This window comes from Nyctereutes procyonoides, unplaced genomic scaffold (genome assembly GCF_905146905.1).
Source record: "Nyctereutes procyonoides isolate TBG_1078 unplaced genomic scaffold, NYPRO_anot_genome, whole genome shotgun sequence".
NCBI lineage: Eukaryota > Metazoa > Chordata > Mammalia > Carnivora > Canidae > Nyctereutes > Nyctereutes procyonoides.
In genome coordinates, this window is record NW_026575126.1 from 58,963,392 (window position 1) to 58,986,859 (window position 23,468).

At 46.1% G+C, this 23,468-nt stretch overlaps 1 protein-coding gene across 2 annotated transcripts in view; it reads right to left on the minus strand.

Annotated features, from left to right (window-relative positions):
- The window catches only part of GTF3C1 (general transcription factor IIIC subunit 1), a 74,660-nt gene that overhangs the window by 50,117 nt on the left and 1,075 nt on the right, over positions 1-23,468 (minus strand). The window contains exons 2-7 of one of the 2 annotated variants that reach the window (XM_055339470.1): positions 20,511-20,720; positions 14,457-14,633; positions 13,717-13,860; positions 11,532-11,628; positions 7,305-7,428; positions 5,041-5,088 (exon numbers count right to left, since the gene is read on the minus strand). In XM_055339470.1, coding sequence (XP_055195445.1) covers positions 5,041-5,088; positions 7,305-7,428; positions 11,532-11,628; positions 13,717-13,860; positions 14,457-14,633; positions 20,511-20,720 — 800 coding nt within the window. The remainder of the gene's footprint in view (positions 1-5,040; positions 5,089-7,304; positions 7,429-11,531; positions 11,629-13,716; positions 13,861-14,456; positions 14,634-20,510; positions 20,721-23,468) is intronic. The other variant, XM_055339472.1, reaches the window with a different exon arrangement.

Here is a 23,468-nt window from a genome sequence, read left to right on the forward strand (position 1 = left end):
GTAAAGCACTAACACTTGGCACACAGCCTGGCATATTATCCAGATGGCTTTTCCACCTCTCTCCTGGCTCCAAGATAGGACAACAAAATGACATAATCTCCCCTGGGGCCTTCCTCCTTTTCATGGCCTAAGATAAGCCCGTGGAGTCTAAGGTTCCCCTTGCTAACTGTACAATGTAACAATGGTACTGACCATCATGTACATACAAGAGGGCTCACAGGCTTTAGGGTGCTGGAGAAATGCTCTCAGCCATAGTTCCAGAGCCCCCATTAAATACCCAGCCCAATCCTTGGGCTGAGTTAGTGACTGACTTGTTGAGGTCCCTGGGAGTTCTTAGAGACCCACAGAAGGAAATGGCTGGTATAAACCATGCTATGACTAGCATGGCAGCAACGAACCTTTCTTGAGGGCACTGAGCCAGATGCCGGTTAAGAATGGAATGGCACCCAGCACAGACACATCTGTCACTTTACTGGCACCCTGCCAACCTGTGGCCAGCTGGGCACCTGTGCAGCCACATACTCACAAGTCCCTGCACTGGCCTCTTCCAAGCCCCAAGGGCAACCTCGCCAGCTCTTCCCCACATCAGACCTGTGTGGCACATCTACTGCCACTGGACCCCGTCTGACTCTGCAGAATGCTCCCCTGGCCCCACTCCCTTTCCGCCTGCTGCCAGCCTCCACTGCCCACAGCATGGCTGGGACAGGCATGTTCCCTCCTAGTCACCACAAGGAAAAGACTATCTCCCAACAAGGGTGCTGTCCCAAGTGCTGAGCCCCCTCGGGAGCCAGAGGGCTGCCTGGAGCCCTGGCTTGACATTACTCAAAGCCTGGAATTATGCCATTGAGGATCTTACTCCTGATTCTACCCTCTTAGATGCTTGGCTCTAAATCGTTTTCTGCCATATTAAAATGTCCATTTCCTTTATTTATCTCAAATATTAACGAGAGGAATTACCCTTCATTTTTTAGCTGGCATCCTTTAACCAACTTTGCTACTTTTGACTTAGAGATCTTGTTATTTTTAACTGATTCTACTGGGTTTCCCCCGTGCCACTAATTTTCTAGGCTTTAGCTCAGCTCTGATGATCTTTTTCTATTCTTTTCATGTTTATGTTCACCCTTTATCCTTTTTGTATTTCTGATCTTCATTCTTTTTAATTCTACTTTCCTGGTTTCAAAGCTCTTTTAAAACTTTATTTTTATTTTATTGCATTTTAATCCTCGATATGGCTCATTTCTCATTTTCCTTAGCTTGTATACTTTAATCCTACTATAATTTCTCAAATGTCACTTTTTGCCATTTTAATGATCTTAATTTAGTTTGCTGTACCCTATTACAAGTGTTTCTTGGTTTTACTTTTTTTTCTTTCTTTTTTTTTTAAAAGATTTTATTTATTTATTCATAGAGATGCAGAGAGAGAGAGAGAGGCAGAGACACAGGCAGAGGGAGAAGCAGGCTCCATGCAGGGAGCCGGATGTGGGACCCGATCCAAGGTCTCCAGATCACACCCTGGGCTGCAGGCGGCGCTAAACCGCTGCGCCACCGGGGCTGCCCTTGGCTTTACTTTTTAACAGCTTTACTGACTTATAATTCACATTCCCTACCATTCACCTTGTGCACAACACACATCAGCAGTGGTTTAGTGTATTCTCAGGTAGGTGTGCCTGTCACCAATCCATTTTTGAAATCTTCCCTGCCTCAGACCTTGTACCTGGCACCCTGGGTGCCCCCATCACAGCCCTGAGCACTCGCTAATCTACTTCCAGATTCCTCACTCTGGATTTTCCTCTAAGTGGAATTATACAGCAATGGCCTTTTGTGACTGGGTTCTTTCTCCATTGGAACGGTCTTGGCACCCTTGCTGAAAAAAATCAGTTGACTATGGACATACGGGTGTATGTCTGGACTCTCAATTCTACTTCTTGATCTGTCCATCCTTGTGCTGGTACCATACTAGCTTAATTATTGTTGCTTTGTAGTGGTTTCAAAATTAGTAAGTTTGAGTCTTCCTACAGTACTTAATTCTCATTTCCCAGGATTGTTTTAACTTTCTGGGTACCCTGCAATTCCATATGGACTTTAGAATCAGTTTGCGAATGTCTACACTGATGTCAGTTGAGATTCTCCTAGTTTGGAGAGTGCTGCCATCTTAACTACATTAAATCTCCAGATCCATGAATAAGGGATTATTCCCATTTGCTTAGATATTAAATCTGTCAACAATGTTTTGTAGTTCTTTGACTACACATTTTATACTTGTTTTGCTTGAATGTATTATTCCTAAATGTTATTCTTTTTGATGCTAATGGGAGAATTGTTTAATTTTGTTTTTGGATTGTTACAAGTGTATAAAAAATACAACTGATTTTTTTGTATTGACCTTGTGTCCTGCTATCTTGCTGAATTTGTTTTTTATATTGTAAGGGTCATGAGTTAATAGCTACGGTTAAAGTCTACAGCATAAATAGGATAATACAGGTGCTTGGACCCCTTGCTCATCCTTTTCAGTGCTGGACACACTGGACTGACCCTGGACAACCTGCTGACTGACTGCCTCCATCATGAGCTCCAGGGAACACTTCTGTCACTTGCTTCCAGTTGGCCCTCATTTTCAGAAAAATCACAAAGTTGATTTCAATTTCTTTTCCCTTCAGCTCTCAGCCCAAATGAATAAACACTGTATGACCAGTAAATACTTGAAGAATATAATCCAAATTTTGCAAAACAGATCAGTTCAGGGTGACTGTTTGCATTACCAAAGATTTTTTCTTTTTTTTTTTCCTTTTTGCAAAGCAGATCACTGCGGCTTCTTCCTATAATGTACTTGAAATATGCCTAAATCCAAACTCTTTATTTACAGCTTTTAGAAACAACTCATATATATCCAGGCACACCTGTAAATTTACATGAAATAATCCATCATCTTTATTTATTATTTAAGACTTGTCTGCTTCATAATGCCTTAGAGGGAAGGTTTATGTTAATTCTGTAAACTGGGATGTTAAAACACAAAGCAAAAAAAAAAAAAACTAAAGCTGTGCCTTCATCCCTTCTCTCCTGCACAAGGAGAGGAACTAACATGGTACCTAATTAAATTTGCTAAGCATTTGTTTAGCACCTACTCTGTTCCAAGCAGACACTGCAAAGGCCTCAAGGATAAAAATATGTGAGGGGCACGGCTACCACTCTCAAGGAGTTCCCAACCTAGCTGGAAAAAAGTCACACAGATAAATACCTGAGTCACAGTGTGACATGGGGAGTGAGGGGAATCCAGCTGATGAGCCTGAGCAGCAGGAGGTGGGTAATAAGACCACCACAGAATGAGAGGAGCCTCCTGAACAGTCAGAATGGGCTCTCTGTGCTTGTGTGTGACAATCTAAAAATTCTGATGGTCACTGTCTTAGAGGCCTGCTCACTTGACCCCACATAAGGAATTAAAGCTATCACTAGCATCAGTACCCAGTCTTGGTGAGCTTCTCTTCCCAGCCCAAGGCCTCAGGAAAATGTGGACAACTCACCGTGTGACACAGACACACCTGCAAGAATCAGGCCAATGACACACCAGAGTGAAGCTGGCTATGGGCCACACAGCAGGAAGCAGGGCATCCCTGGGGGGTGGGGGGTGGGCCCTGTGGAAAGGGGGCACCATCTCTCTGCCTGGTTGATGGCTAATAAAGAAACACAGTTTGATGTTGCCTAATTTCATTTTCTGCAGGGAAGCTGAAAGGCTGACTTTTTAGGTGTGATTTCTGATTCTTAAATGCCCAGCAATGAATTCAGTGAAAACAAACACCATGAGCCAAGCAAAATACATTGCTACACGTGACCATTCCTGGTCGGTGGCCCCTGCTCTGTATACACTGTCTTCTGTAAACCCCATGACACTCTGGAAGGTTGCATTATTATCCCTAGATCATCCTGCTGAGGCGGAGAGAGGCCAAAACTTGCAGGTTACCCCCACAGGAAGTGACCCAGGGCTGTCACATCAAAGTTGCAAGAGGCTAGCTTGAATTTCCAGGGGCCTCAAGCTTGGGAGAAGCTGTGCTCCATGGCTGCCTGCCCAGCAAGAAAGGCTCTTTAAGGATGTTTCCGGCTTAGTTTCTCTTTACTTTAAAAATATAATCACTTCAGTCTGTTTATTTTTAATGTCTTCCTTCCAATAAATCAGGAAATAAAAATGCTTAACAGGCCCACAGGTCAGGGCTATTTTAAGTATTCAGAGAAGTCCCCAGGATACCTCTCGGTTCCTGGGACTTTTCTGCCTGCCACAGGACCCAGCGCTACTTTCTGGTTTTCTTTCTACTGAAAAGGCTGATGTCACCTACTCTTTCCAAAGGGATTCAAGGCATTTGACCAGTCACTTGTGCACTCAGCACTGAAGGGACTCAGAGGTCCCCCAAGGGGCCTCACCCTGGGCTCCTTCATTGGTTTATTCACCTGTTGTATGATAATATTGGTGTTACTGTCTCTGTTGCAAGACGTTGCTCAAACACAGGAAGCCAGACATGTCAGGCAGTGACTGATGAGCTCAGCGAGGAGATAAGAGACAGACCCCTCAGACTGGCAGTTCACGGTCACTCGACAAACATGACTGACTGCCTCCTGGCCACATCGAGCTACTCGTCAGGGAGGGTGTGTTTTGTCCTCCATCAGTACACTCTCTCCTAAGCTGTGGTAATGAAGTCAGCCTCCACAGGTTACTTGTTCTGCTCCTAAAGTCAAGCATACAGGCCCTGACCTTTTTCTCTTATATACCTTTTGGTTTTCTTTGGCATTAATAATGTCATTTTCCCCCCATTGGCTTGGTTTTGTTTACTGGTCACTAATTCGCACAGACTCTGCCAATACACAACCTTCTCAAAACACATTCACACTCACTAGGCAACTGATCCTTTGCATGGACTTGCGTCCCTCCAGAGTCCTCATCCCCTGTTCCCATGTGGACAGGTTGCCCTGGTGCCTGTCACAGTGATTTCCCTTCGGCATCTTCCCACGTTTTTCCTGGTCTCCCCCGCAACCCAGACCCCATTTTCCCACCTCTTGTTTCAGCCTGCCGTTTGATGGTGCACATCGTCCTGCAGCTTCCTGAAAGGGAACACGAGAGATGGGAGATGAACGGTTTCAGATCTGCATGTACGAAAATGTCCTTACTTTCACAGTGGATCGATGTGAAAGCTGAATAGGGAGCTCCAGATGGAAAGTCCATTCCCTGCAGAATGAAAGCTCCAAAGCCACCGGGCTTCAGGTACTACCGGCAAGTCTGTGGTCTCCTCTCTGGAGGCTCCTTTGCTCCAGGTTTCCCACGTCCCAGGACACTGTGTTTTGGTGTGGATTTTGGTATGTTCTTCATGCTAGGCACCTGCTGGGTCTCTTGCTCTAGAACTTACATCCTGCAGATTTGGGAGAAGCGCTTGTATCATTTCTCATCGTCTCCTCCTCTCTTCCTCTGCACACATTCTGTCTCTCCCCCCTGAGCCCCTCATATTTTCAACTTAGCTCTGTTTTTCACCTCTTATGAGTTTTTGATTTTTCTCAGCATTATCTCACTACCTCTCCTTCTGCTAAATCTTTTATTGCAATAGTCATATTCCTTCTATTTCCAAAAGCTCTTTTTGATTTTCTGCACGTCCCTCCTTTAGAGCTTCTTGCTGTGTTTTCATGGATGTGATGTCTTCTCTCTGCCAGTTCTTTTAGGTTTTCCTCTGTTCCTCATTTTGTTTCTATTTCCTACATTTGTTTGTTCCTGTTACACTCCTATTAGAGTTCTCAAATGTTTGGTGAAGCATTAAATTGCTGCCCAAAGCCCATGTTTTGGGTGTTGCGTAGAAAAAGGATTGGGAATCATTGTGTAGGCTTCCATGTAGGGTGAGCAGGCAGGGGTCAGCTGTTTTGTTGGGATATCCCTAAATTTCAGTATCTAGAAGGCTTTTATCTCCGACTGTTTGGTTTCTGCAAAAAAAGAAGCCTCCAGGGGCGCCTGGGTGGCTCAGTGGTTGAGTGTCTGCCTTTGGCTCAGGCTGTGATCCTGGGATTGAGTCCCGCATCGGGCTCCCTGCAGGTAACCTGCTTCTTCCTCTGTCTATGTCTCTGCCTCTATCTCCCATGAATAAATAGATAAGATCTTTAAAAAAAGAAAAGAAAAAAGAAGCCTCCAGTCTCTGACCTAGGGGAGAAGTCTGGCTGTCAATGTGCAGGAGCCAAATTTGGAACCACAGTGAGAGTTACCCTCACCTTTTAGTGTCCCATTTTCAGCACACCACTGTGTCCCGAGCTGGGTCTGTGAGTCCAGAAACCCTCCAATGCATCTTATCTTGAGATAAATCCAGAATTTTGTGGGAAAGGGCTTCTTACTTGGTTATGCAAAGTTGCGAAGAGGACTTGGGGGAACAGAAGCTTCTCACACACGCTGCCAACCAGTCCTCTTGTTTCTGGTGCTATCCAAACTTGTGCTTGAAGGTACCTGGAAATTTTTAGTTTATTTCGGGTTTTGAGGCATCAATTCTTGGCTTGTGCCCTTCTCTGTCATTGAGCTTCCCCAGGCTGCTCAGTCCATTATTATGTATCCATCTGTCTTGAGCACCAGAATACTGTTGATGACTCTGCTGTCATCCTGTCCTAGTCTCTTTGTACCTGCAGATTTATTCCTTTTATATCACTTGTCATCACTACAGAAGAGTTTGGGAAGATTGCAGATAAATGCATATATCTCATCTATCATCTTCTACTGAAAGCTCTGACCCTTAGCTTTTTAAATGACTTCGGTTGGTCAGAAACAGCATGGTGTAAACATCAAGAATAGAGAAAAATAAAGGACTAAGGAAGGTTTTTGAAGTTTTATATAGTCTATGGTCCTTAGTTTAACTTTCTTGGAAGGTTCAAATCCCACATCTGCCACTTACTGATTGTTCAACCTTATGTCAATTACTTAGCATCTCTTAATTTTCATACATGTGAAAGGTGATACTACCACCGATCTTGCAAGGACTACAGAATGAGATCATGTAACACAGCTTCAGTACTTTCAAAATGCTGGAATGAACAGTGGCTGAGTGTAAGAAGACAAACTTGTTTTGGACACCACGGAGTGGAGATGTTGGAGGGACATCTACATAGAGATGTGTGCAGGCAGTTAGGTTAACTTTCATTCAGCGAACATTTCCTGAGCACTTTTCCTAAGTGAGGCACTGGGGAATGGAGATTTGGACAAATGTGAAGTCACCCCACTGTAAGGCTGAATGTGGGAAGGGAAAAGTGAAAGCCGTCTGTGCGGCCAAGGGGACAGAGGCTAAGACCACCTTTACCTTTCTTTGTCTTACAGGGTCCACACTCAGGGTGGATCTCTTGCAAGGGGAGAGATACCACCTTCGCAAGGCCAGCGTTCAGCATGTACTGGTACAGCCGCTTAAATGTCCTCTCACACAGACCCTGCAAAAAAAATACAATTTAAGAGCTGCTATCAGATAAAAGCAAGGTGTTTGCAACCATTAAAATCATGTCAGTGGACATAAGTTCAGGAGCTGAGTTAACCGATTACCTTAAAAAAGGAAACGCAAGGGCTAATGAGGAAAGGTTCCAAGCTATGCTGTCAAGGGAACAAAACAAGGTCCAGGGCACTAAATAAATGATTCTATAAATAGTTTTTATTATGAGAGAGGAAAGAGATTTATTTGCTCAAAGATCCTGAAAGGATATGGGGGGGGGGGGGAGCGAGGCAGATGTGGGCAGAGCCAAAAGGTGGCTTCTCTCCGTATACTTTTTCAGTGTTTGGTTTTCTAACTAAGGAAGTATACTACACACACACACACACACACACACACACACACACACACACACACACAACCTACCCACCACAGGCAATGAACAAAGAGAAAAAATTTAGTGAAGAAAAATTTTAATTGAGTTTATCAATGAAGGTTCCACAAAGTGAGAAGAGTGTGCACCCTACCACTACTCACAGTTCTGCGAGGCAATATGGCCAAAATGACCCTACATGTTCCTAACTGCAATGAGGAGCTTCCAGCGTAGGCCACATTTTTTCCATCTATACGTTTTTGAAAATAAGTGATTTGCTTCACAACATTGAAAAGTGAGAGATTTTATTTTTTTAAAAATGTGGGTTCTGGCTTCTATCAGAAAAAATTCAGCAACAAGTTCTGGGACTGCGGATCCTTGGAGCAGTCAGCAGTGGGAGCCTCGCAGGGTGGCCCTATCAACTCCTTGCATGTCAGGGTTGAAGGTCAGTTCCTATCTGTCACCAGTTACGTGCTGTCTTCTCTTAAAATAATCGAGGGGAAAGTTAAATATTTCTTGGATCCATACTGAGAGCAAAACCATTTTTCCTATCTGGCCTGTTTCATTCATTCATATATCCATCCCAGCCACTACCTGCCTTTGACTTTGCAACCCCCAGAGTCAGGAGGCCAGTTCTGGCTGCTATAAACTGTGGACAGAATGACAGGAGGCACTCATCACTAAGAGTTGTCACTGGAGTCTTAACAGGTTCCCTCTTACCCTCTGGGGGAGGGAGGGGAGAGAGAGACTCTTTGCTGTTTGAGAGACACTCAAACAGCAAAGGGGGGGGGCGGTGCTGCCACCACATATATATGATCAACTCAGAATAGCCAGTGCCCCAGCCCTAGGGCAGGAGAACATATGGCTATCAAAAAAATACAGATGACTCACATATGGCTCATCCAAACACATCAGCTTGTAAATGGGATCTATTGTTAATCTAGCTGTGCCCTCAGCACCACGGGAAGACCCTACGGAAGTTCATCCATCAAATCCCAGCCCCCAACATATGGTCCTAAGTCCTGGACCATCCTAAGCGAAGGAGGATGATGTAGGCTTACCTTCTGGGGGGCTGCCGTCAGGGACTTACACAATCTGCCCAGCCAAAACAGAAAGGAGCAGTATAAGCATCCCCTACTCCCCACAAAAGACAGCATCCATATTCATAGCATCAACCTCATGCACTGGCTAATTATTCACTAAGTCCTGCTCAGCTCTCTCTGACTTTATTTCCAGCTGCTGACGAGACCTCGCCAAGTGAAAGTCCCAGAAGATCTTCATACTCAAAAAATCCTAAAGTCAAATTTGTCATGTGTAAACGTGTTCCCTTCTGTACTCCCTACTTTATTTGTGCATTCATTCCACAAATATTTACTGAGTGCCCACTGTGGGCCAGGTGCTGTCCATCCGTCTGGTGGGGCTTCAGCAGTAAACAAGCAAGCACAGTCCCTGCTCTAATGATCCTGCCTTGGGCCCTGTTTCGGTGAGGTGCAATCACTTAGTCCAGACAGCAAGATTCCTTGTCCTTTATTGACCCCCACACCCTGGCCTCCGTCACTTACCACATGGAATATCTCAGTTCTAGCGGTCACCCTCCCGGCTCCCGGCCTGAGGCAACAGCATCCACCTCCAATCAGCAGCTCCAACTTCTCTTTCTCCTACTGGTTCACCGGTTCATTTCCTACACATTCTTCTCCATCTATGAACTGCCAGCAGCAGTTTATGCGGCTGAAGGCCACACCCTGACTCTTCAGCCTGGCACTCCAGACCTCTCTTATCTGGCCCCAACTTCCCTCTTGGGCCACATCTCTTGCTTTCCTGCCTGCACACACTGCGGCCGGGTTACTGTACATACCTCCAGCACATCTCCAGCATACCTCCAGCTACTTCTCCTGTGCCTGAAATGCCATTTCTTGTCTACTTTGGGAATACTTCATCTTCAAAGCCTGGCTTGACTATAATTTGCTCTATAAAGCTTCTCCCAGCTCTCTGAAGAAAGTGCATCCTTCATTGGAGTTCAGACACATCCTTTTTAATAGCATTCGAGCCTAAATGTGTGTTCACATGTCTGCCCCTCCAGTAACACTGCTCCATGACAGTGTTGAGACCTGTCATCCTCACTAACTTTTGTCATCATGGTGCAGCACACAGTTCTGACTCAGAGCAGATGCTCACTGAATTATGGGCCAGATAAATAATGGAAAGATGCCCAATCATGGTGCACTCTTCGGAGCTAGTGCTGATCTGAGACCAGACTAGCTCAATCTCCCCACACGTGACTGACCCCAGGCGGGCAGAGGGTTTCATTCTGCAAAGTCTGCTGGACAAGAAATAGAAAGAACAGAGAGAGCAGAATTTGCTTTGTAAGGAAGTAGGAATTTTCTTAATTTCTACTACGGTCTCTGAAGAAGCTTTATCGGTCTCCCTTTTGTTTTCCACTTTTGATAGACTCAAATACTGAAAAATCTTTCTTACCACAAACAGCAGTCCACACGTAATGCCAAATGACATGGCCTGGTGTCTGAGAGGTGACAGGAAGGAAGAGGTCTGGGGCAGGGAGCCGCCAGTGCACAGCTGGCTCAAGCTGACTGCTGTCATGAGGACTGCAGGCCCAGGCTTGTCAGAGCCTCTAATATTTCAAAGGCAGCTGGAAGCTTAGATTTTTATGTGAAATCTCAATTTTAAAAAAATGCTAGGTCAAGAGTACTTTTAACAACATATAGGCCAAATCTGACCCACAAGCCTCCTAAGCTCTGTTTAAAGAGACTTGGGCAGGAGGCTTGGTCTGAGGGGCTTAGTAGGTTAAGTGTCCAACTCTTGATTTCAGCTCAGGTCAGGATCTCAGTGTCGTGGGATTGAGCCCCAGGTCAGACTCTGTGCTCAGCAGGGCATCTGCTTGGGATTCTCTTCCTCCTGCCTCTTCCCCTGCTCACAAGCATGCACATGCCCACTCTATCTCTCTAAATAAACAGAATCTTTTAAAGAGACTTGCACATGCAGTAGATCTAACATTAGAGAAGAGGCTCCTTTCCCTCTATGATAGAATCAGGGACTGGGGCTTCAGCCACAACGCAGCAGGAGCAAGGATTATCCTGGTGCCGATAATCAGGCTCCAAATTGTGTCCCCAAACAGCCTGACTTGAAACTTTAGGTTTTAAGTTCTGCTGTTTAGCCCACAGGGCAATATTTCTCTCCCCTTCTGGCCGGCTCTTCCCTAGCATCCACCGAAGACTGTCCTCATCAGCCTGGAGGCTGCGTGCCACCTCTGTGCTTACCTCCTCTCCCCACTATATCCCGCCTCTACTACGGGCCCAGAGACCAAGCTGGCCAGGAAGTGCTTTTCTCCCAGCACCATCTCGCATGCTTCTCTGCAAAGTCACAATGCCCTTTCCGTATCAAGGCAGTGGGGACAGAATTAGAAGCATGCTTACAGAAGCACCCCTAAATACCCAGTTTTGCCATTTCACATGAACTTGTATGGCACGTAGTACTAGAGCAAACCATGGGAGGAAATGGGAGCCTGACAAGGGCATGAAGGTCTTCAACAAAGGACTGAGGACCAAGCACTTTTTTATCCTGTGAAACAAAGGAAGATTCCACTTGTTTTAAAGTTAGGGATGGTCAAGTCTGTTAACAGGGCTTCCAACTGCAAGTCACGTAATATACATTTGATGAGGTTGTCCAGGCTGTGGTGAGGATCATTCCAGCCCAGCACAGGGGTGGGCCTGGACACTTACCAGTTCTTCCCTCAGCCTGCCCAGGGTCTCTATCTGGTGACTCCGTGTGCTCAGCACCCCTGAGAGCTTCTCCATGAGGATGTCATATTTGCTCCTCCTGTGAGAAACACAAAACAGCTCACCTTCTCAAACCTATTGCTAAAGAACGCCTGTTGTTTAAAGACAACAAAGAAAGACTTAAATGACAACGTGCCACATCAGACCACCTTAGTTTTAGGTCTCAGCCATCATCTAGCTCGCATTCCGCACTTGGCAGAGCAGAGACTGTGCCTCTAAGCAGTTCAGTCACTCAGCCAAGGACACCTAACTAGTGACAGCATAGTGACTAGACTCTGTGGCCACAGCTATTATGATTCTTTATAACGTCTTACATCTTTATACCATAAATTTGAGGAAGTATCTTCTATATTTCCGTATGATTCACTTGGTGAAGGAGGGGATTATTTCATAGAGAAGTGAACAGGCTTTTCTAAAGCTCAGACTCAAGACATGAACCTAGGTCTTTGCCCACATCCATTGCTCTCTTCACTGTTATGATGGCTCTGATCCTCAAGTATGGCTTCTACTCTGACTTCACTGGCATAATTGATCCTACCTTCAGCCTCATTTATGATACTCATTTATGGAGTATGGAGTATCATAACTGCTTCCAAGCTAATTGCCACCAAGGAAGCTATGAAAGAGAGCAGGAGGCTCCTGGACTGTGCATTCATGGGGAAGGTGACCTTGGCTTTAACTGCCCACAGGCCTGGGGGTAGGCAGGGCAAATGTATGGGATTCAGAGTTTACGCCTGTGTCTCTACTTTGCCTCTCAACACATGAAAAATAAAGGCAGGCACAGATATTTACTGTACATGGACTAGTACCAAGCACTGTGTCATGGCCATGTTACAGAAGAGGAAACCATGCTTCAGAGAGCTCAAGTGACTTTGCCCAAGTAAAAATGATTTAGTCCATTGTTCTCCCTGCCACCCATAGCTGCCACCTATGTTCTCTGTAGACACAGGTCACACACAGGTTAGGAGCCTGCTGATACTAGTATCTAACCAATGGATAGTAAAGTAAATAAATAAAGTGCAAATTCTCAAAGCACAATTCTTTCTAATGTAGGATTTCTAGAACATAGGTTTGAAGACAAATTTGGAATTTTGACAGGGATTCAGTGATATCATTACTCCTGGAAATCCTTAGTCAATAAATAGTCTGTCTAGACACATATATTAAGCACTTTCTTTGGGTCTAGGCTTGTGCTATGCGGCACACACTGTAAATTTTAAAACTTACGCTGAAGGACATGCCAGGCCACTGGATAAAGGACCAACTAAGGCCTCTGGGACTTAGCTAGAGGAGACTCAGAGTCATTCCCTGGTCCAAAGGAAAGGGGGGGATGCCCACTACCTCTCAGGTCTCCCACAACACTGCCTGCCTTCACTACAGAGCACTGGTGGCCATGCACTCAGGGACACCCAGCCTACTCACCCAGCGGCCACGTCCTCTAGATCCTACACCAGCTCAACCCTTCCCCACCCTCGTCTCTGCGCCTCCCACCAAGAAGGGCATGAGGCACTGGAGTGCAGGCCAAGACCCCTCTAAGGGGTGGTGGAACATTTTTTCCCCCATTCTTATGCCAGGCAGTCACCCTAACTGGGAGTAGTAAAGAATCAGAGATCCACTTCCAGAGACTGATCTTCAGAAGGGAATATGCACATCTCACCACCTTGCTATACTGTCCAGATTAAGACATGCAGCTAAACAGCAATATCATGCATTGTACTCATTCAGCAGAAACCACCCCATTTCACCATCTAAGTTGACTATGAGAGTTGCATGTTGGAATAAAATGCCAATTTTAAACTGAACACAACTCAGTCTCAATTCTGTCACTGAAACGAATCTAATTTGACGAACTTATTATTTTTTATACTCCCCCCAAATTTCACCAACATGTTAACGGTTCCTATTGCCAGGCTATGGAGTGATAGGATTTTTTTTCTCCTCCTTTTCTGTATAATCTTCAAATTTTCTAAATCAGCAGGACTTACTTTCATAATCAGAAATAGACTGTACATATCTTTCTTAAAAAGCTGTAGTCATAATGTGACTTTGCCTCTACGCTTTCTTTGTACAGGACTAATCCACATGGCTAAACATTGGAACAAAGTGTTCTGGTATCTGCATGCTGTACCTGTCCACATGAAACCGATTCAGGAGGAGGAGAATTGAGTGCTGCTGTGCTCCAGTGGGTAATCGGATCACATGTGACTGCATTGTAATGAGCCCGTTTTTGTTCAGAATTTTCCGGTGATAATGGAGCTTGCCAGCATCAACCCTAGAGGAGAGGAAGAGAGTGGCTGTGTCATTTCACTTTGCCTGTGGCTTTTACCCAACAGTGCAGAGGGCCTCTCATTTGAACATAAGTGCTAGAGAGACACAGTTCCTATCCAGCCAGTCTAAGGGAACAGTCACTGTGAGACAATGGCCTTGAAAAGAAGAGCCATGCCTCAGCCTGAGGCCCTGCAGAGGTAGATGGGAGTAGAGGCCCAGGGAAATGGAATGGGACAGGAATGGCTGGGGTGGGCGACAATGAGGGTTAGTGAGGACACCATCAAATACACGTCTCCAATCCTGTAGTGGCCAATGAGTAGGGCCACCCTACATCCTGGGTGGCCAATGGTCCCAATTTATGCCCACTACCCTGGCATGCCCCTAACTTCCACTTTCCATTTTCCAAAAATGCCCGGTCTAAACACTAAATTATACAGTTGCCCCAAGGTCTCTTCAAAAAAAAAAAAAGCACTGCATGACCAACCATCATGGATTACAGACTGCCCCAGTGGCAGGGAGGAGACAAATAGGGAAGGTAAGTCAACAGGGCCCAATCATCAGGGAGTCCCAGTATTTCAGGAGAGAAGATCATCCCCTCACTTGAAAGCAGTGGTATGGAGGTCTCGCTGGAGCTCCCCTTGCCACCGGGACCGGCCTAATCGCTCCAGAATGCAGTAGGAGAAGTCAGGGAGCTTCAGGTCAGGGTCACCCTCCAAGCCTATCAAGGCCCTGTAACGCATGTCCTGGGAGGCAACGATGATCAGTCTCTTTCCCCACCTGTGAATCAGAAACACCGCATGGAAGAAATAACTAAGTATTTTACGAAAATCAAACGGTGAAAAAGCAGAACCTTAGAGAATTATCACCTTGTGTTATTTCTTGGAGGTTCACAATGCCCCTGTGAAGGTTTGTCCCCATACCATGCATGTTTGGGGTGAACAGAGCCAACCTCGTCATCTTGTGCAGAACCCTCCAAGGTCTTGCTCAGACACTCAGACCAAAGCCCAAAGTCATCACCAGGGCCCAGAATGCCTTATGCACCCTCTACAACCTGCCAGGTCCTGAAACAAGTTGCTTCCTCTGCCTAGCCACTCCTCCCCTGGTCTGTAGGTGGCTGATGCCTTCTCTTCATCCATGCCACTGATTAGACATCACCTCCTCAGACCTTCCTGAAAGTCTAGCCAGTTTGTTCCCTACCTCTGACCACTACCATATTCTTCACAGCACACAGCATGCTTCAAAATGTTTTTTTTCAGACATTCTTGTCTGTTTCCTCCCTTCGAATTTAAGTGCTGTAAGATTAGGCACATTGTTGACTTTTCACTAGGACACATTCAGTACCTAGAATGATTGTGGTATGGTGTGGTGTGGTATGGAATGATTGTGGCGTGGTCTGGAAACATTTAAATGAGCTAACCTATGGAATTAGACATAAATTTCAAGGTAAAAAATATAGGCGTACCTCAGAGATGTTATGGGTTTGATTCCAGATTACTGCAATAAAGCAAATATTGTAATAAGGCGAGTATTGCGATAAACCTTAGTCAAATCAATGTTTTGATTTCCAGGGCATATGAAAGTATGTTTACACTCTATTGCAGTCTATTTAGTGTGCAATGACATCTAAAACAACAATAACAACAACGTGCGTACTTTATTAAAACATATTTATTGCTGGGACTCCTGAGTGGCTCAGTGTCTGCCTTCAGCTCGGGTCATGATCCCAGGGTCCAGGGATCAAGTCCCGCACTGGGCTCCTCAGAGGGAGCCTGCTTCTCCTTCTGCCTAGGTCTCTGCCTCTCTGTGTCTCTCATGAGCAAATAAACAAAATCTTTAAAAAGTGTATTTTTTGCTAAAAAATGCTAACCGTCATCTGAGCTTTCAGAAAATCGTAGTCACAGATCCCAGAATGCCATAACAAATATAGTAACAAAAAGTTCAAAATATTGTGAGAATGACCAAAATGTGATAGAAACATGATGTAATAAGCAAACGCTGCTGGAAAAAATGGTGCCAGTAGACTTGATGCAGGGTTGCCACAAATGTTCAATTTATAAAAAAACGCAGTATCTGTAAGCACAGTAATATGAGGTATGCCTGTACTTAACTACGTAATCGGTGGCTCCGTAGTGTGTTGAAGATCAGACCTGGGAAAAATCCCTCATTCCTACTGACCTATGGTATGAAAATAGAGGCCACGAATATGTCCTACCAGCACAGAACATAAAGACTCCTAACTCTGGGAAACGAACTAGGGGTGGTGGAAGGGGAGGAGGGCGGGGGGTGGGGGTGAATGGATGACGGGCACGGAGGGGGACACTTGACGGGATGAGCACTGGGTGTTATTCTGAATGTTGGTAAACTGAACAGCAATAAAAATTAATTTATTAAAAAAAATAAAAATTCAATCAGATCTTGGCAAACAAACAAACAAAAAAACCCGAATATGTCCTACCAGGCAGCCCGGGTGGCTCAGCGGTTTAGCGCTGCCTTTGGCCTGGGGCATGATCCTGGAGACCTGGGATCGAGTTCCACATCAGGCTCCCAACATGGAGCCTGCTTCTCCCTCTGCCTTTGTCTCTGCCTGTCTCTCATGAATAAAGAAAAAAAAAAAAAAGAATAGGTCCTACCTAGCAAAGCATTTCAGACCTAGTGATGTGATGGGAGACAGGCCTGTGGTCAGGTATTTAAACAACAGAGTTATGAAAAGTAGATGCTGGTCCAGGATTAGAAGTTGGTAGCTCATGAGCTCTTGTGCATGGACCCTGGGTGACTTGTCTGGGAAAGGGAGTGCTTCCAAGTGGATGGTATCTCAATGCCAAGAAGAGAATGAGCAATGGGATCTCTGCTGCAAGGCTTGGAACCTAAAAGGGTGTGATGGAGTAGGCCAATCTGCCCAACACATAAGCTTAGATTAGCAGATAAGGCACTATGACGGAGTCTCAGTCTTAAGGGATGGAGACTAGGCAGAGAAATGAATTTATTCCATCACATAGTTCTGATAGTTCTCCTTCCTCCTACTCAGTCTGATAGTTCTCCTTCCTCCTACTCCACATCAGCTGATTTCACCTCTACCGCCAAAAGATCAAAGAAGAGACTGCCTTCCTTTTAACTTAAACATTGCAGATTCCTATACGTTGTGACCTAAAATAAGTCTTCTGTAGTCATGGAAGTCTGCAGAATCCAGCCTTGGAAAGAATGTTAAGTTGTGAACACACACAAAAGAGAGAAAGTCAACTTCCTGTGTCTGCATGTCACAAACTTAGGACCTATACCCTCTCATTTCAAAATAAGCTCGTGGAAGTTACATTGGAAGAGGTCAGCTGGGAAAAGAAAGTTTGAAAACAGGGGAACTGGTTTGCTGCTTTTCAAATGTATCAGATTTGTTTACTATACTGTATGTTATAATCCCAACATTTCCAGTTAGCTGACTCTGTGACTCCTGCTAGGCTGAAATTGCTGAGTGTGTTCATCAGACAGGATGTCAAATACTGAATAAGCACAATGCAAAATACCAGAGATACCAAGATAAATTAAAGTGGTATCAATCTGCAAGGAGCTCACAGTCTACTGAAGGAGCAAGTCAAGAGACTGAGCGATGATGCTACGGCCCATAGCTGGCAGAGAGCAACTCTGGTGGTCGAGCCTACAGAATGCCATTATGTGTGGAGCCCCAATTCCAGCCTGTGTGTGTGAACAAAATGCATGCATAGTAACCAGGGAACACTCTCACAGGAGGTGATTCCAGAGTTAGCAGTCACCAGGGTGGGTGAAGGACAAGGAAGCAGAACCTGGAAGGTTCAGAGGGATGAAGGAGCACGCCTGTCCCAGGAGGCAAGTGGTGTGGTATGGCTAGAAAGTCCGGGGTTGCAAGCTAGAAAGCAGAAGGAAAGAAAGCTCAAGAGGTCACTGGGAGGGCAGCCCCGGTGGCACAGCGGTTTAGCGCCTGCCTTCAGCCCAGGGTATGATCCTGGAGACCCGGATCTAGTCCCACATCAGGCTCCCTGCATGGAGCCTGCTTCTCTCTCTGCCTGTGTCTCTGCCTCTCTCTCTCTCTGTGTTTCTCATAAATAAATAAATCTTAAAAACAAAACAAAACAAAAAAAAGAGGTCACTGGGAGTCTACATCCTGAATGGCCTTGCAATGCCAGCCCCGGGAGTTTAGATGTCATGGCACAGGTCAGGGGCTATAACTTCAAACCCAACAGGATAATCAATCAGTCAACATGCCTTTTTAGGAGTTGATATTGTGCCAGGCATATTCTAGATCCTAGAGTTACAGTCATGAATAAAAAAGTTTCTGCCTTCAAGAATTTATGGTCTGGTGGCAAAAGGGTGACATGAATAAATACGTAAGATCATTTGGTACTAGGGCACCTGTGGGAGTCAGTCTCTTGATTTCAGGTCAGGTCATGATTTCTGTGAGATGGAAACCCTGCGTTGGGCTCCATGCCGGGCATGAAGCCTGCTCAAGATTCATTCCATCTCCTTCTCCCCTCCCCACCTCATAAACGCATGCCTGCACTCTTTTACTGTCTCTCTCAAAAACAAAAGACCTTTTTTGGTACTGCAATGAGTAACACAATGGTGTCTGGGCAACAGGCACACTTTCTGAGGAGCTAAGTTAAGACTGAATGATGTGTATAGGGTGGAGATGTGAAGATCTGAGGCAGAACATTCTCAGCATGAGGAACGGCACGTGCTGTAGCCCTGAGACAGAAATGAGCTCCACATGTTTGGGCTGCAGCATGGAGAAGACTCGGGCAAGTTCAGGGGCTACAGTCAGAGCTTGGGCAGGGTGCAGAGGGTAGGTCCTGCAGAGCCTGAAGGGCTAGGGTCAGTCGGCAGGCAGTTGCAGGGCACGCAGAGCACTGGGTGGCTCGTGGCTCATGGCTCTGGCCTATGTCACGAAGCAAAAATCCGTCCTAGTGCAGCTAGATCCTGTGATGTTTTTAAAAAGGAGCTAGAAGTCCAGATTTTAAATATTAGTTAAGATATAAAATTAAAACAAAACACCGTGCAGGCTAACCAAAGCATGTACATGGGGCACATGTGGCCAGTTGGAAACATGTGCCATGAATGACCAAGGCTCTATGTATCACAATTCCATTTTAGAAAAAAACATGCCATGGAGTGTGGGAAGTTCCAAAGAGGAGAGACGGGGCACCTGGGCAGCAGTCGGTTAAGCATCTGACTCTTGATTTTGGCTCAGGTCATGATCTCAGGGTCATGGGTGATTGAACCCTACGTCAGGCTCTGTGCTCAGTAGGGAGGCTGCTTGAGATCCTCTCTCTCTCTCTTTCTAAAATAAATAAATCTTGAAAAAGAAGAGAAAGAGGTAGAGCAAGGCAGCAAGAAGGGAGTCAGGAGACTCTTGTACTATTTTGAGGCCAAAGGGTGTTTGAAAAAATGATAGAGGGTCAAGTTCATGGGACTTGGCAGCCAGCTGCAGGCAGAAGTATGGAGAGAAGGGGGCCAGGAATCCCAAGTTTGCAGCTTGTACACCAGGCACATGGGAATACCCTGGCGCAGAGGAAATCACAAAAGAGGCAAGAAAGGCAAGAGGAGGCAGGTTCGGGGTGAAGGAGTGTGATGCTCTGAAGAAGAGGCTACTGAACTCCACACGTGGCACTTGGGAGACGTATGGGTAGGAGAGCCCTTCAGAGCAGCCCAATATTTAAAGGGTGGATGGAAGCTGGGGCATCCATGAGGCAGCTGGCGAGGACTGGCCAGAACAGAAAAACAAAGCGGGAAGCCATGGCACAAAAACTTTAAAACTCCATGATGGGGTAGAGGGGTCAAGGAGATCAAGAGCCCAACAGCATCCACAGGCTTGTTACTAGGAATCTCAGGGGATAAGATTTCAGTGAAGTAATAAAGTCAGACATCAATGGGCAGAGAAGTGAAGGAGAGAAAGAATGAAGGTGGCTATTTCCTCCAGGAAATAGCAAGCAGCACAGACAGATCTATAGTCACAGGGGACCCGAGGTGAGAGAAGGTCCTGTTGTAAGATGGGCGAGTCATTAGGATTGAGGAGAGAGCTCCAGCAGCAAGGAGGCAATGGTTGAAACTCATGGAGAAAGATGAGCTCACTGAGAGAGGTAGCCGGGGTGGGGGAGCTAGGCTGGAGAAAGGAGGAGAGGAGGAGGAGGAGGAAGAAGAGAAGCAGAGTGCAGCCCGGGCCTGGGCCAGGGCTTCTTGTTGCCTCTGAGCTGAGGAAGAGCGGAAACATGGAAAGTTGCAGGCTGAAGACACAAGTCTGCAGAATTCACACTGGCAGCTTTTCCCTGTTCCGTGAAGTGGGCAGGGAGGTGGGGATGGGGAGGGGCTGAAGAAGATAACAACCTGGATTAGTCTCTCTGGGAAACTGGGATCCTGAGCCTGGACAAGAGAAGGAAAGGCATTGATCCGTATGAGGGCCATCTACTCTGCTCAACTGTGCCAGGACCATGGACACAAGGGAAAGGGGAAAGGTAGGCCCCTGAGCAAAATCTGCACCACTGCAAGAGTGGCATGCAGAATGTGGAGGCTTAGTGCAGGGCTGCCACACGGACAGACTTCCAGGCTGCAGACGAGTCTCCGTGCCCTGACTATACCCCCCGGGCTTCCACACAGGAGGCATTCCATGAATCTCCGATAGTACAGAGCCCTTACCTGCCAAAGGCTTCCACCATCATACACCGGGGCTGTAGAGACTTGGTCCTGATGTCATTGGTTATGTTTTTCCTCTCCTTGAAGTACCGGCATGAGCCCTGGATGCCATCCTTGTTCTCTAAGATCATATGAATGGGGTAGACATCCTCCAAGGGGACTGGATCCCTCCGGGACTCCAAAATGCCAGTTTCCAAGTCAATCTCTTCATACCTAAAAGGGGGAAAGCACAAACACCAAACCACAACTCAGCTTCAGAAATAATACATACTTGGCACATTCTTCTTTCCTTTTTTTATTAAAGATTTTATTTATTTATTTTTAGAGAGTGAGTATGCAACAGCTGGGGTGGGGAGAGGCAGAGGGAGAGAAAGAGGTAAAGGGTCCCAAGCAGACTTCACGCTGGGAGCCCTACACAGGGCTGGATCTCACGACCCTGAGATCATGACCTGAGCTGAAACCAGAAACCAAGAGCCGGATGTTTAACGGACAGAGCCACCCAGGCGCCCCTGGCGCATTCTTCTGACAAACTCCTGCTGAGATCAGAGAGTGAGCTCACTCGGTCCCCAGCCTTGCATATGCAGATTAGAGCAGCAATCCTGCCTTTCTATCCCAGAAAACACAGACCTTTCCAGGGTCCCCCAAACCCACCCTAGAAGCTGAATGCTGGAACCAGAACCATCTCACTGGCCCAAATCATGGCCTTTTGGTTTCCCTCCAAATCCGGTGCCTGCATGTTAACAATTTTCACCTTGGAATCCTCAGTCCTGTCTTTTCCTCCAAACACTGATCCTGGGTCTCCAGTTGTCTATCGAACACCTCGAATTCAATGAGATCAAAATCAAGGCTATGACGACCTCTCTCTGCCTCGAATGAAGTCCCTCCTTTCCACTTTCTTCCAGTTATGTTGTATAGATGCCATAGGGACATCTTTGGCTTGCATTTCTTCCTTTATCCAGTTAGCCAAGTTTGTGAGGCTCTCCTTAGAAATGTTGCTCACAGCCTGCGCTGATCTATTTAAGGGCAAATCCCATTTATGCTCATCAGCCCTCTCTTCTTCGCCTTCTCTGTGACCTCTGCACTGCTTTACCCTCCATTCCCAAATCACATCTTCCACCACCTGCCAGGAGTTGGCTGTGGACTACTGCCCTCCACCTCTCCAGCCACACCTCCCTAGACTTCTTTGATGGTTTCTAGCTGTCCATCCAGCCTTTCAGTGTACGTGCACCTAAAGGCCATGTCTTAGGCCTCCTGTCACACTGCATCCTCTTCCAGGGATGATCCCGGTCTATAGCTTTAATACCTAACCATATGGGATGATTGCCCATGTCCAGCTCTGTCCCTCCCTCTGGCCTTGCTTTTGTCCAATGAAGCCACATGTTTACTAAATAGAATCTCCACTTGGATCACCCAAAGGAACCTTGAACTCAGTGTGTACATTCAGCACCTTGCCCACCTCCCCTGAGACCCAACCACCTTGCTGCTCTTCTGTGTTCCTCACCAACAGTAAAGGGCATCAATATTCATTGAGGAACCTAAATATCAGAAACCAGAAAACAATCATCCCTGATTCCCCCCTGTCTTAATAACCCCACATCTAGGGATCCCTGGGTGGCGCAGCGGTTTGGTGCCTGCCTTTGGCCTAGGGCACGATCCTGGAGACCCGGGATCGAATCCCACGTTGGGTTCCTGGTGCATGGAGCCTGCTTCTCCCTCTGCCTGTGTCTCTGCCTCTCTTTCTCTCTCTGTGTGACTATCATAAATAAATAATAAAAAAAAAATACATACTATGTGTTTAATTTAAAAAAAAAATAACCCCACATCTAGTCACCAAATCCTCTTGATTCTTCTGCTCCATATGTCTCGATTCCATTTGCCTCTCTTATTTATTCTCACTTGTGCCACAGTAAGCAAAACTGAGGTGGAGAACAAAGGCAAGAAAGAAATGTAGAGGGCAGCCTGGGTGGCTCAGCGGTTTGGCGCCGCCTTCAGCCCAGGGCGTGATCCTGGAGATGGGGGATGGAGTCCCAGGTCGAGCACCCAGCGTGGAGCCTGCTTCTCCCTCTGCCTGTGTCTCTGCCTCTCTTTCTGTGTCTCTCATGAATAAATAAATAAAATCTTAAAAAAAAAAAAAGAAAGAAAATGTAGATGAAAATGAAACTTCTTTATAACCTGCAGCCCATTGTCATTCGAGGCAGGCAGAGTATAACATTCTTCCAGGAAGCTCCCAACTGTAAAAATTAATGCTCTGCTAGGAGAAAAACAAGCTTAGCTTGACAATAGCTAGGCCTCCAGGGTCCCCCTGAGTCTTCTTCAGCATCTGAGAGTCCTTTTGGAAGCCTCCGTTTGTCTTTACTGCCCACAACTGGAAAATATATAATCAGTCACTCGCTCCTGACAACCCCAGCTCGTTCTGCCCACCGGTCCTATCACTGTGCTTTCATGAAAGCCTTCTTGCACCGAAGACTTCTCGTGAATTCTTTCTTGGCCAACAGCTCTAAACCCCAACCTTCAAACCACATCAAAACGATGATTGGTTGTTTGTGACTGGATTACTAAAATCTCTCAACCTCACATTCTGCCCTTAGTCTGGCCCTCCTTTTTGGGGGTGGGGTTCCCAACTGTTCTTTTGGTAAAGGATAAACTCTCTAAGTGGATTAAAAGACCACTGATTACCTCTCCAGTCCCATCTGTTTAAGGACAGAGAGGACTCTGTAACCCCAAACTTCAAGGATTCAAATTCTGGTTGAAGTTGCTCTTGCTAGTTGATAGTCTTGAACAAGTCACTTACCCTCTCTGTGCCCGAATTTTCTCTTCAGGAAAATGGGGGTGATAATATCCACCTCCTTAGGGTCATTGTAAAAATTAACTTGCTATGTCAGGGTCTCAGCAAATCCCAGCTCACAAGAAGCATGTACCTAAGTGCCAACTATTATTCCCTATTCTCCGCCTCCCACCCTA